The sequence below is a fragment of the Colletotrichum costaricense genome (genome assembly GCF_030867565.1).
Source record: "Colletotrichum costaricense strain IMI 309622 chromosome Unknown Scaffold_2.1, whole genome shotgun sequence".
Lineage (NCBI taxonomy): Eukaryota > Fungi > Ascomycota > Sordariomycetes > Glomerellales > Glomerellaceae > Colletotrichum > Colletotrichum costaricense.
The window spans coordinates 937616-949703 of NW_026848231.1; the positions used below are offsets into that span (position 1 = coordinate 937616).

The 12088-nt window shown below is 53.6% G+C and overlaps 5 protein-coding genes across 5 annotated transcripts; 3 read left to right on the plus strand and 2 right to left on the minus strand.

Moving 5' to 3' along the window:
• Positions 1-3749: 3749 nt before the first annotated feature.
• Positions 3750-4922, minus strand: CCOS01_01928 (inosine/uridine-preferring nucleoside hydrolase; the record flags this gene model as incomplete). The annotated part of the gene is made up of 2 exons (XM_060450120.1): positions 3750-4755; positions 4816-4922. The coding sequence occupies 2 exons, from the start codon at positions 4920-4922 to the stop codon at positions 3750-3752; spliced, it is 1113 nt and encodes a 370-aa protein (XP_060318770.1).
• Positions 4923-5144: 222 nt separating this feature from the next.
• Positions 5145-5747, plus strand: CCOS01_01929 (uncharacterized protein; the record flags this gene model as incomplete). The annotated part of the gene is made up of 1 exon (XM_060450121.1): positions 5145-5747. One exon carries the CDS (start codon positions 5145-5147, stop codon positions 5745-5747), a length of 603 nt encoding a protein of 200 aa, XP_060318771.1.
• Positions 5748-5955: 208 nt separating this feature from the next.
• On the plus strand, positions 5956-7654 carry CCOS01_01930 (major facilitator superfamily transporter; the record flags this gene model as incomplete). The annotated part of the gene is made up of 3 exons (XM_060450122.1): positions 5956-6132; positions 6195-7472; positions 7526-7654. 3 exons carry the CDS (start codon positions 5956-5958, stop codon positions 7652-7654), a joined length of 1584 nt encoding a protein of 527 aa, XP_060318772.1.
• Positions 7655-8518: 864 nt separating this feature from the next.
• CCOS01_01931 (carboxypeptidase) lies at positions 8519-10186 on the plus strand (the record flags this gene model as incomplete). The annotated part of the gene is made up of 2 exons (XM_060450123.1): positions 8519-8750; positions 8802-10186. 2 exons carry the CDS (start codon positions 8519-8521, stop codon positions 10184-10186), a joined length of 1617 nt encoding a protein of 538 aa, XP_060318773.1.
• Positions 10187-10290: 104 nt separating this feature from the next.
• Positions 10291-11232, minus strand: CCOS01_01932 (uncharacterized protein; the record flags this gene model as incomplete). The annotated part of the gene is made up of 2 exons (XM_060450124.1): positions 10291-10740; positions 10840-11232. The coding sequence occupies 2 exons, from the start codon at positions 11230-11232 to the stop codon at positions 10291-10293; spliced, it is 843 nt and encodes a 280-aa protein (XP_060318774.1).
• Between the last annotated feature and the right edge of the window lie 856 nt (positions 11233-12088).

The window sequence follows — 12088 nt, forward strand, 5'->3', positions numbered from 1 at the left end:
ACTTGTGATGGGGGAGTGACTTGGGAGAGAGAAAAGAAAAGAACTCAAGTAGCGGGATATGCGGCCCTCAATATATGCCTGCGCCAATTCTTGTTTCTCGCTCTTTGTGATCTTCTACTACGGATCTAACCCAACACCTGGGCGCCGAGCCCCAGCCAACCGCTTTTCATGCCGAGGAGAATCAAAACACCAAAAAACGTAAGGTAACGGCCAGCCGGCGGGCTCATCCGCCAAGGTCGCGCTGAGCCGACGAAACCGGGTGCCAACAACCCTGGCATTTTGATCGCGACGATGTGCCCTGGTCCATGGCGTGCGGTGTGCCTGGCTGTAGCGGCCCACAGCTCGTGTGGTTGGCCCACCCGAGAGAGTTATCTGATGGGATCGCACTGGGCCCAAGGCGCTCAGAAGCCCCGCAACGTTGTTTGGACTTTGTTCCTCTCTGGGTTATTTAGTTGGTTGGAACCTGGCAAAGAGACTCAAAAGTTCGCCAGGGGCGGAAAGATGGGTGAGCGTGGGCCAGGTCGGGTGTAGATGGCTCCACTACGAGCGGACATGGCTTCATATTATCTGATCATCTGATAAGATGGGCGCCCATCTCCTCATTGGCCAAATACATCCTCTCTGCATCACTAGTGCCCTCTCGGCGCCGTGGGACCGGCATCCACTTCCAGAACGACCAACGGGCACTAAGGGCCCAGCGTCTCTATCGCTGGGTAAGGTGCCACGGTGCTAGCTGGGTTTTCGTTCCCTCGGCGGCTCTCGTATTTGCCCCGGCTTCTTGACAACGGCAAAATCTTTTCAGTGTGTGAGTATCACTGATGGGTGTCGTGAAAGAGGCAACGGTTGTCCGCACGAGGTGGCAGCCCGTCTAGGGTGGTCGGTCTTGGCGATCACCCGCTTTCGAGGAACCGGGTTACAGACGAACGAATCCGAGTTCGTCCAAGAATTAAACTCGGCCTCCGAAGGCCCCATCGCCGCAACGTCGGCGATAGCCCGGTGGCACGAGACCCTGCCTTTCTCCACGACTGTCTAACAGATTCTCAGCGAGACCGGAAATTGGGCAGACCATTTTCGTTGTCTGGCTGGTCTGTGAGACTGGGACCGTTAGTCAAACAACTCTGAAGAGCGGGCTGGATCGCGTTCGGTTCTGGCTTTCCGGATTCTCCCCAGTTTTCTGATGGACACGATGCAGTATCCGTACCTGAACGGTTACTTTGGCTCGTTCCCGCGGAGGATCGGCGCGGGTTTACGATTTGTGAGTTCGGTTGGCATGTGAATTGTTCGTTCGGTCTTTGAACGATTACTTCCACAAAGCCGCCGTGTCAACTTGCTCGGCTGCGGTGAAGTTTCAATCAGAGCACAGCAAATCCTGTTACAGAGTACATTCACAGTCCGGAAATCGGGCAAGCCGGAGCCTCGCGAAAAATTGGAATTTTCCAACCGTAGCCTACTTTTCTTCCTACAAATTCGAATTCTCATTGATGGAGATGGGTGGCAACAGCTTCGGCGCGCCGCGCAAAGAACCAGCGTGATCCGACACCATCCGGCGGGATATCCGGAGTCAAGTACTCACAACCCATCCAGCTCCGCTCCAGCAATATCGATAGTCCCTCCCTAGCCGTTCTTCATCGTACCCTAAAAGTCTTGTCAGCCATCACGCCCTTGAAAATTCCGCCACCGCCCCGCCTCAGTCTCGACTCCTAGGGCTGCCGGACTTGCGACTGTGCTGTCGTTCACATCCAGAGAACCCCCATGAGGTGACTTGGCCCGATGCCGAGCAAACGGCTGGTACTTAAATGGTGGGATGGGCCATTGTCCGCTCTGAATCAGGCGTCTTGTGTGGCCGGATTCTCGGGCCAATGCCCTGGTTCAGTAGCCCATGCTGTCTGCCACGACCGTGGCAAGCCCTTCGCCGGTCACGAATACTGGGGTTCTTTGTTCTGCTTAAGCTTGTAGTCAAGCCCGCGCGCGGATATGGCGGCACAGCGTGTCATTGTGTGAGACGATATGACTCCCATCCTCTTGAGTTCCGCGTCAATTGTAGTGCAAAGCAAGTTGAGAAAGAGAGGTGCATTTTATGGAAATTGGTACTTGAAATTCACTCATTCTGCCAGTAGGCCGCTCAAGAGGTCACCCTCGTCATTAGGATTCAACTATGAACGAGGTGCCTCACACTTGCCCGAGGAAGCAGCGATGATTTCATCTCACACCACAGCCGATAACTAGATTTGACATACTTAATGAGCTCTACTCCCATCACGTAACGTAGTCTTTGAACCAGGCTGAATGACTAACTATAAATACGGCTCTCTTGTTCGGCCCAGCCCGGGAAAGATGGAGACTTGCATTCTCTAAGTCCATTGCCAAAGTGTGATGTCGGAGACACGCACCGGCAAAGTCATTCCAGCCACCTATGGATTCCCTAGAGGGACTTTTGCGCATGATCTCATTGGGACACAATTCAAGCCAAGAGCAATGCAGGATCCGTTGCGAGATCAACGCTGGTATAGGTTTTCATGTGCCAGCTGAGGTGGGCTGAGATCTGGCAGGAATTCCACCTTTTCCTCGTCCAAGGACAAATAGATACCCCGTGACTAGGCCATTTTATTTTCACATCTACCGAAAATCATCCTTACTATATGTGATTGAAATGGGAAAGACATACCACGTCTTCCTAACATAATATTGAGGTGAATTGACAAACCTTCAAATGTATGATGTGCCAACGAAATCGTCCTCAAGAACAACGAAGCCATGAGAGCCATAGTAAGTAAAACTTACGGAGCCAGTCATGATTACTTTAGATGTTCCAGGACCTAATTCAATGAGGGAATAAAGTGGCAGGCCTGGGCTGAGACTACAGGGCACTTTTGACAGTGGGGAAGATCCGAATGCCTGTTGAAGGACGGAGGTGGAGTGATGTCAATACGATTGACTGACATTATTCTGGACAGGTTTGCGGTATTTGACCAACATTTCAGGCAATTCCAAAAGGAAACCAGACTGTGTGATCGGTTGCAAGCAGCAAAAGTGACCATGCTCCATAATCTCGCTGGCAAGTGTCATAGCCGGCGAAACAGATTTTGCTAATCGTAAATGGGAATCAGCAGCCATTGTTCATATCCGTATTTTTAACCTTAAAAGCTTCTCAATCTGATCAGATGATGCCTCTAGTTCGTCAGATTTCCGTCCAACCTCATAAGAATCATCCATCATATTTGAGGGCGCGGTCGTTGGTCCTATCTCAAGGAATATGTTCCTCCGAAGAACTAGCAAGCATTTTTTCTTGACAGTGCTGACAGAGCCGTGAAATGTAGCAAGAAAAGTTGCAATACCCAAAAGGAACCTAGTGTCCGTGCAGCGTCCAGAACTGGACTCCTCGTTCGTTTATTTTGGCATTCGATAGCTTAACCCCCCCCACCCCCCCCTTTTTTTTTTTTTTTTTCTTGTTTATCTTTCCAATGGGTTTCTTCTGTGCTTATATGTAAGTCAGGTGAGAGACAGGTGCAAAGAACCATCCAAACTTTATCCCATGAAGACTGGATAACCCTGATATGAACAGGTGTGACCACGGGGACCAATCTTAGAATTCCACACACGGTGAGTGAAATAGACTCTTGATGCAAGTTCCCCGTGGAAACCATAGTTTTCTGGCCGTGTTTCAGGAATCTAGAACACAGCGAAGTCTGATATACGTAAATAGTTATATTGAAAACCCGGGGTGACCTGCCATTCAGCGGCATCAAGCCTCATAACTCCACTCTTTCTGGTGGCTTCGGAGCTTGCTCGACTCTGCAATCACCAAACTTGGGGAGAATTCCAATAGGGTCGGAAGATCTCTTGGAAGACCGTGCTCCCTGCAAATACCGTCTATCCAGCTCCTCGCCGAGCTTGTCGGGGCTGACTGTAATTTTAAGCCAGTGCTGACTCGTAACGTTCTTGTCGTACACCCAGACATTACAACCGTTACACTTGCCCTCTCCATATAGAGTGACAGTATTGTATCCGTACTCGTTACCAAACTTGAAATACTCGCCGAGTCCTCCCACAGCATAAAGCATCGCAACGGGATCGAAAGACCACTGCGGCTGGTAATACGTGTAGAGTATATACGCCGCCCGTACAGGGTCAGTCTTGGGTCCGTCCGCCATGAGAGGACCGCCTGAGCGAACTGAGCCCCCGAGCTTGAAACCGGCGTAGACAATGGGACTTGTCCAGTTGTGGATTACATGTGCTGTCTGATAGGGGTCGTCGCCCCAAAAGTTGAATTCAAATCCGTTTGGGTAGTCCCCGCCCATGACGACGAGCTCTTTGACCTTGGTCTCGACTAATTCGGGGCCGGAAAGCGGGGACCGGGCATCTGCCGTGGAGTTGAGGAAGCCGGAGAGGTTGTGCAGGAAGCCGGAGAGGTTGTGCAGGAAGCCGATGGAGGCTATCGTGACAGAGTCATCTTCTGCTTCGGAGAGTAGCTTGCGGTAGAGGTCGACGGGGTCCCAAGCTTCCTCGGCGTCGGAGATGCTTTTCGACCAGTACGTCGCTAGCTTGCTCGCGAATTCGCCGGCGCGCTTGGCCCAGTTGTCGAAAAATGGGACATCGTTGAGCGGTCGTCGGGCACCGACGGGGACGTCAGCGTGATCATAATGGTTGAGAATCGCCGAAGCTGCTAGCACTGAATATGAGGATTGGGAGTTGATATTAACTCCTAGAAGGTTGACTTCTGGAGATGTGGCGGCGAGGAGAAGAGCCGCGGCATCACTGGGGTGTATTAGAGAGGACTGGAATCAGTCTAGGCGGACATGAGGATAACGGACTTACTCGCAATCGCTGAATAGGTCGGTGTCAACTATGAGGTTCTTCTTTGCTGACGAAATAGTGGCGAAGACGAAAAACACAGTCAAGAGGCATGCAGTGATTCTTGACATGGCTCGGCCTTATCAAGAAAAGACCAGATGTCGGCTCCTCTGACTTGCGATGCATTGGCCAGTTTCTTGGCGCAAAAGGGAGGTTCCTTTCACGATCATCCGATGTCTAGGGCCTTCACAGAGGAGAGCACAGAAGGGCGCGGGGAAGAGAGTGAGGTACGTAGACATAACCTACCAGCTGCTGCCGACTGGAGTGAGATATAGCCAGCTGCCATGCCTAATATGGTCGTGACTTGTTTTAGCGTCGCCATTGATCGCCTTCCCCGCCAGCCCGCTAACATCCGCTGTGGGCCGAAACATCTCATCCTTCCTCCGTCTTTGAAGCCAAACTTTAAGCCTCCCAGCTGTTTATGTGCCACCAGACTTGCACCGTTGGCATTGAAGCTTCACGCCAATGATCGGCCTTGCGGAGCTCTATACTCGGCGTGTCAGAAATACAACATACCTATTCATCTTCCACGCGATGCCGTCGAACATGAGGGTGCGCTCTCTCCACCAAGCAATGTCGATGACGCACGAGGCATGTCTCTCCCCAAGCTCGGCTCAGGGATGCAACCAACAAATAAGGTACGGTCAGCTCGAACCGGACGAGACAATGCGCAGCCTGCCGGGTTACGAGCAGATCCCCCACACGTTAAACCCACCAGGATCGTTCGGTTCCCCTCCACCGTAGCAAAGCTGCAGTCAAACACTGGAACAAAGTGCGGATCGGCATGCGTTCCGACTGCCGTTTGGTCAGCAAAGCCAATCAAGACCGCAGAGACGCTTCACCGGACGGATTGCGCCATTCGAGCTGAGTGCGACGTGGGAGCTGCCGCCGTCTGAATACCTCTAGCCGTAACACTCAAAACCTACAAAGTGTGGCGACCGCGTTCTGTTCATATGGCTGGTCTCGGCTCTCCACAGTCAAGTCCTGAAACCTTCAAGACTCTTTGTTCATTTGGAAGAACGTCAAGATTGCCTCAGACAGATTGACGTTCGCGTCGTTTTGCAGTCTCTCTCTTTCAATAGGCATAGATTGAATCACTTCGAGATGGGCACCAATACAGATCCCACGCGGAAGCTCGACACGGCGCAAAAGGTCGACTCGCATTCTGGTGCAGCCCACGATGGCAGCATTGACATCCATGGCATTGACGATGCTGCCATCATTCCCAAGGGTGCCCTAGATCCTGTCTACGAGGCTAAAGCCCGTGTACTCAATCGCGCTGTACGTTGCCGTCTGGGAATACTTCAAGATGAGAGCACTTGACCGCTGACTTCTGGCCCCAGATTCAAGACATCGGTATGGGTTGGTACCAGTGGCAGCTCTTTATCGTCGTCGGATTCGGATGGGCAAGCGACAACCTTTGGCCAATAGTCACGTCGCTCATCTTCACTCCGATTACCAACGAATTCGGTCCTTCTCGTCCGCCTCTGCTTACACTATCGCAAAATATCGGCCTTTTGGCAGGTGCCATGTTCTGGGGCTTTGGCTGCGACTTGTTTGGGAGGAAAGTGGCCTTTAACCTGACCCTCGGTCTGACTGCTCTCTGGGGTATGGCTGCTGCCGGTGCGCCCAGCTTCGCAGGCATCGGCATTTTCGCGGCCTTCTGGTCCTTCGGCGTCGGGGGCAATCTCCCCGTCGATTCGGCCATCTTCCTCGAGTTCCTCCCAGGAACCCATCAATACCTATTGACAGTCCTCTCCATCGACTGGGCCATTGCCCAAGTCATTGCGACTCTCATCGCGTGGCCACTCCTCGGCAACCTCACCTGCCAAGAAGGCGCGACTTGCACTAAAGCCAACAATATGGGTTGGCGATACTTCTTGATCACCATCGGCGGCCTAACTCTGATCATGTTCTTGATTCGATTCGTCCTCTTTACCATCTACGAGTCTCCCAAGTATCTCATGGGCAAAGGTCGCGACGAAGATGCCGTTCGAATCGTTCACGAAGTTGCAAGGCGAAACGGGAAGCTTACGTCGTTATCGATAGAGGATCTGAAGGCGTGCGAGCCCGAAGGATACATCGCGCGCACCGATGCTGCCACAGCGGTCAAACGAAATCTGGAGAAGCTCGATCTTAGCCGTATACGTGTGCTCTTCTCTACTCGACGTCTGGCTCTTAGTACTGGCACAATCATGGCCATCTGGGCGTTGATCGGCCTAGGATACCCTCTCTATAACGCCTTCATACCGTATATTCAGGCCACCCGTGGAGCAGAGTTGGGCGATGGCAGCACCTATTTGACGTATCGCAATAGTCTGATCATTGCGGTGCTGGGCGTGCCCGGAGCGCTGCTGGGTGGCTGGCTGGTTGAGCTGCCTGCGCTGGGGCGCAAAGGCACTCTTGCCATCAGCACCGTTGCAACCGGAGTCTTCCTTTACTGTTCGACGACGGCTATGACTAGTAATGCGCTGCTTGGCTGGAATTGCGCCTTCAACTTTTGCAGCAACGTCATGTACGCGGTGCTCTACGGCTTTACCCCGGAGCTCTTCCCCACACCGCAGCGCGGCACCGGCAACGCGCTCACGGCGACCTGCAACCGCATCTTCGGGATCATGGCTGTAAGTGCTTTGTGCAAAGACTGGGAGATCAATGCTGACACAACACCGAGCAGCCCATTGTCGCCATGTTCGCTAATTTAAAGACATCGGCTCCCGTCTACACCAGCGGCGCGCTCTTCATCGCAGCTGGGCTTTTGGTGCTTATATTACCCTTTGAGTCGCGCGGAAAGGCCGCGTTGTAATCCATTATTACTATCTAGATGCCTCGTCAGTGTCTGATATCTGACGGCATGTTAGGAATAAATGTGAGCTTCCTCTCGCTGCTGAGCAAGGTACACAGTACCCCTCGGCCTCCTGACATGGAATTGTTGAAATGATCATCGACACCGCGAGTCACCTTCATGGAATATTATTCAACTGTCAACGTCGGGACGAAGCCGCTCCGGTACTCGGCCATTGTCCGCGGAGTTGGACAAATGCGTATCTACTGATCAACAAACTACACAGCCGTGTTCTTGGCGAACGAGGTTTAGAGAGGCTCCAATCCGAACATCGGCAACTCAACATGAACCCGTGGACCCATTGCAGTCTTTCGGAGTGATTCTATACGTCACTGGCAGAAAGCATATCTCGCTACGGGTGGTCCAAAGTCTTGGCGACATGGCTACTGCCCACCGTTATCTGCACCCACGGGGATTCCCCCGCTTTCCCCTCATCTTTCCTACTGAGCTGCCTCATCCAGTTTCGTTGCCAATGTTAACACTAATTCGAATCGGACCTACAATGAGAGCCTTGCTGGTTTCCAGTATCCCACTGCCGGTCAGCATCGGCAATTCCTCCGACATTGGTTGACTTATCGAACATCGACTCCGGAATGAGATCAGCCAAGCTAACGGTCATGTCAGGAACCGTCCCCCTCCACGCGTTGACGAGCCATTTTGCGTTGCGCGATGCTACGCTGCCCCATCGCGACTTTGGTGCCTTGCGAGAATTAGAGGGCTGTTAAAAGGGACGAAGCCGCCCTGCTCTGGAGCAACTCTGTCAGATGTTGGTTTTGCTTCGTTTTGGTACTGATCGGCATCTCACAACTCACGTTGTCCTACACAATGGTTGCTGCATCTCGCCTAAGCCTGCTTGGCTTGTCCCTACTCTCATCTGTCCAGGCGGCTAAGTATGGATACAACCACGTAACTGTGCGAAAGGACACGGACATCGTCGCCGCCAACTTCAAGGATATCGAAGGCGTCGATCTGCTGTCGCCTGCATTCTTGACCCCGGAAACCATTCCTGCAGGCTTCTCTGATGGCACGCAGGGCCCGACAGATGATGACCTTCTTGGTGAGCTTTCTACGAGCAGCTTTTCTAAACCGGTGGCTAACAAACTCAAAGACTCTTTTGTTCAAGACTTGGCCGACAAGAACGACTGGCTGACTTACAACAAAGCCAATTTCACCTCGGAGGAGGGCCGTCCGTTTCCTTACCTACACCTGTCCTCGACAAAGCTGTCTCGTAGGGTTTCAAACTCGACTGGCAAGGTCAGAGTTTGGGTCCAAGGCGCCGTCCACGGCAACGAGCCAGCCGGCGATCAGTCACTTTTGGCCCTCCTCGGGGCCCTGGACGCGAACCAGACATGGGCTGCGTCGCTCCTGGAGAAGCTCGATATTGTTATTCTGCCTCGGTACAACCCCGACGGCGTTGGCTACTTTCAGCGCACTCTGGCCACCAACTATGATCCCAACCGCGATCACGTCAAGCTCGCCCGCAAGCAGACCCGCGACATCAAGACCCTCTTTGGCGAGTTTGCTCCCCACGTCGCTATCGACATGCACGAGTACAGCGCGACTGCCCGCTACGGAAGCTACTACCATGCCGCCGACGGCCTCTTCTCTGCCGCCAAGAACCTCAACATCCACCCGGACATTCGCACGCTGTCCGAGGAGGTCTTTGCCAAGAACATTGGGTCGGCCATGGAGGCCCGAGGCCTTCGCTGGGAGCCGTACGTGACCGGCTCCACAAGCACCAACCCGGCTTTCAAGCCCACCTTCGCCGAGGCCGGCTCGGATGCAAAGATTGGTCGCAACGCCATGGGCCTTACGCAGTGCGTCACTTTCCTCATCGAGATGCGCGGCATCTTCCTCGCGGACCAGGAATTCCAGCGCCGCACCGTAGCCGGCCTGACCATGGCCTCGAGCATCATCCAAACCGCCGCCGACAACGCCGAGAAGGTCTACACGACCATCGAGTCCTCCATCGCCGACTTTGCCTCTTCCACCTCGGAGATCATCGTCACAGACTCCTCGCCGCTCGTCCAGCGCACGTTTAAAATGATCAATATCAACAACGGCTCCGTCACCGACGTGCCCATCAACTTCCGCTCCACCACGCCCGTGACGGCCAACATCACCCGCGCCCGCCCCGAAGCCTACCTCATCCCCGTCGCATGGGCCGATCTCGCCGAGCGCCTGCGTGTGTCTGGTCTCGAGGTCGAGACACTTAGCGAGCCGTATGTCGGCACTGTGGAGGCGTATGACATCACGTCAGCCGTGTTTGAGACGGAGTACTACGAGGGCGTTGTGCGCGCTACTGTGACGACGGAGGCGCTAACCAAGGAGGTGAATCTGCCTGCTGGCAGCTTCCTTGTAAGCACAAGGCAGAAGAATGCTGCTCTTGCGTTTATGGCTCTCGAGCCGGAGAATATTGATTCGTACGCTAGTTTTAACATCGTTCCTGTTGAGGATGGGGATGAGTACCCTATCTACAGGGTGTTGGCATGACTGCTCCAATTGAGATGATAGATACATTATTAATACAATCATTGAATGGCATCTCACTTTTGAAAACAGTTCCAAATAAGCCCTGTTTGTGGAAACATTATACATCACGCATCGACCTTCCTCCGCCACTCAATCACCCCAACATCCTCCCTCCCCGTCATGAACCGCACGCCGCACCGCAACAACTCCGCCAGCACTTCCATCTCATCTTCATCCCGGGGGCCGTAGACCATGAGATACGAATCCGCCAGATGCAACCTGTTTGCTAGGAACGAACCCTTGGGTAGGGAGAGGCGGTGGCGCTCGGCCCAGCGTTTTTGGATGGCGAGTTTGGCGTCCGCGGGGGGGAGGTAGAGGTGGATGGAGAGGTCTGTGTGGTGGTGGGCTATTTCGCCGCGGGCTATGACGGGGGTGGATGAGGATGAAGATGAGAGACAGGAGAGGATTTGGGGGTGGAGGAAGAGGGCTGGGTTGTTTCGTTCGTAGAGGGAGAGCTTTGTGGTTAAGAGGGAGGGGTTTTGGGTTACCGCGTTGGCGAAGAGGTTTTCGATGAACTAAAACAATGTCAGTAGATTCGTATATACCTTAATCAAGCTCATCTCTGAGAGAGTGGGACAATTTTCATGTTCCGAGCATGATGACATGGTACTCACCTCTCTCATCTTTTCCGGCGCATGCTGACTCAACTGCCGATGCGGCACGATCCCGCCCAACTCCGCCCTCTCCCCCTTTCTCTCAGGTAGATCCCGGATCTCGGCGTGGGACCCGTGGTCTGGGTAATCGCCCGTCCAGGTGGCTGAGCTTTTGGAGAGGGCAAAGGGGCGGAGGCCGAGGGTGACGAGGAGCCAGCCTAGGGCATTGTGCGGGACGCCGCCGGGGCCGAGGGCGATGTAGGCGCGGTAGTCGCGGTAGGCTGCCCAGAGGAGGAGGGGCGTTGCGAGGGTGGTGAGGAGGGTTGGTAGGGTTGAGCGATTGCGGAGGGAGTGGAGGAGGGGATTGAGGCGGTTGAGGAGGGTTGTGAGGAGGGATGTTGTGGGCTGTGACATTTGGTTGTATGTGTGAGGTTTGGGGTTTGAGTAAATGACAGTTGTGAGATGAGTGGTAAGATCGTTGAATGCTAAGTGAAATTATTATGGTGAGTATGGAGTGAGTACGGAGTGAGTTGAATGAGTGATAATGAGGCTGAGACGAGAGACGTTCGGGGATTTTGGGGAAGAGCGGGCGGGAGATCCGGGGAAGTGGGGTTAGTCAGCCGGAGGACCAAGCAAATGCATGTGGCCGGATGCTGAGGAAGACCTATCCTCATCTACTCGCTAAGCAACCTTAGCTTTTCTCACACAAACAATAGATCAGAAGCGGTTCTCAGCAGTAATATGATTGTAGACATGCTTTATTCGAGGCCTCTGGGATGGTGTACGAAAGGCAAAGAGTAACTTGGTCGGGTCTGAACTACAAGGAGACAAGAAATCATTGGCAAGACGAAAGCTAGGGAACCCCGATCTCAAAACCATGAGCCGAACCAACTTGGCAAAGACTTGATCTTTTCCCACAACCAGGCAAAAAAATCGCATACACACCCCCAGAACCGTGCGAACAGGCGCTTGATAATTCTCTACAGTAAGTCTCAGGGAATAAGATAGATTGCTGATCCCGCCCGAGCTCCAACGCCCATGCCAGCCGCGGAAGCTCCGCTCGCAACACCGGTACTGGCGTAACCCGCCGCGAGCCTTAACCCCAGCGGTCCGGTGATGAACACCCCGCTAGTGTTGAGCCAAACGACACCGCCTGCTGCGCCAAAGCCAGATACAATTACGACGACAAGGGATAGCAACGCCTTGAAGAACCCAGGCCCGCTACCTGCACGGGGACTGTCAGCGCCGGAGTTTGGTTACGCGTCTGGTG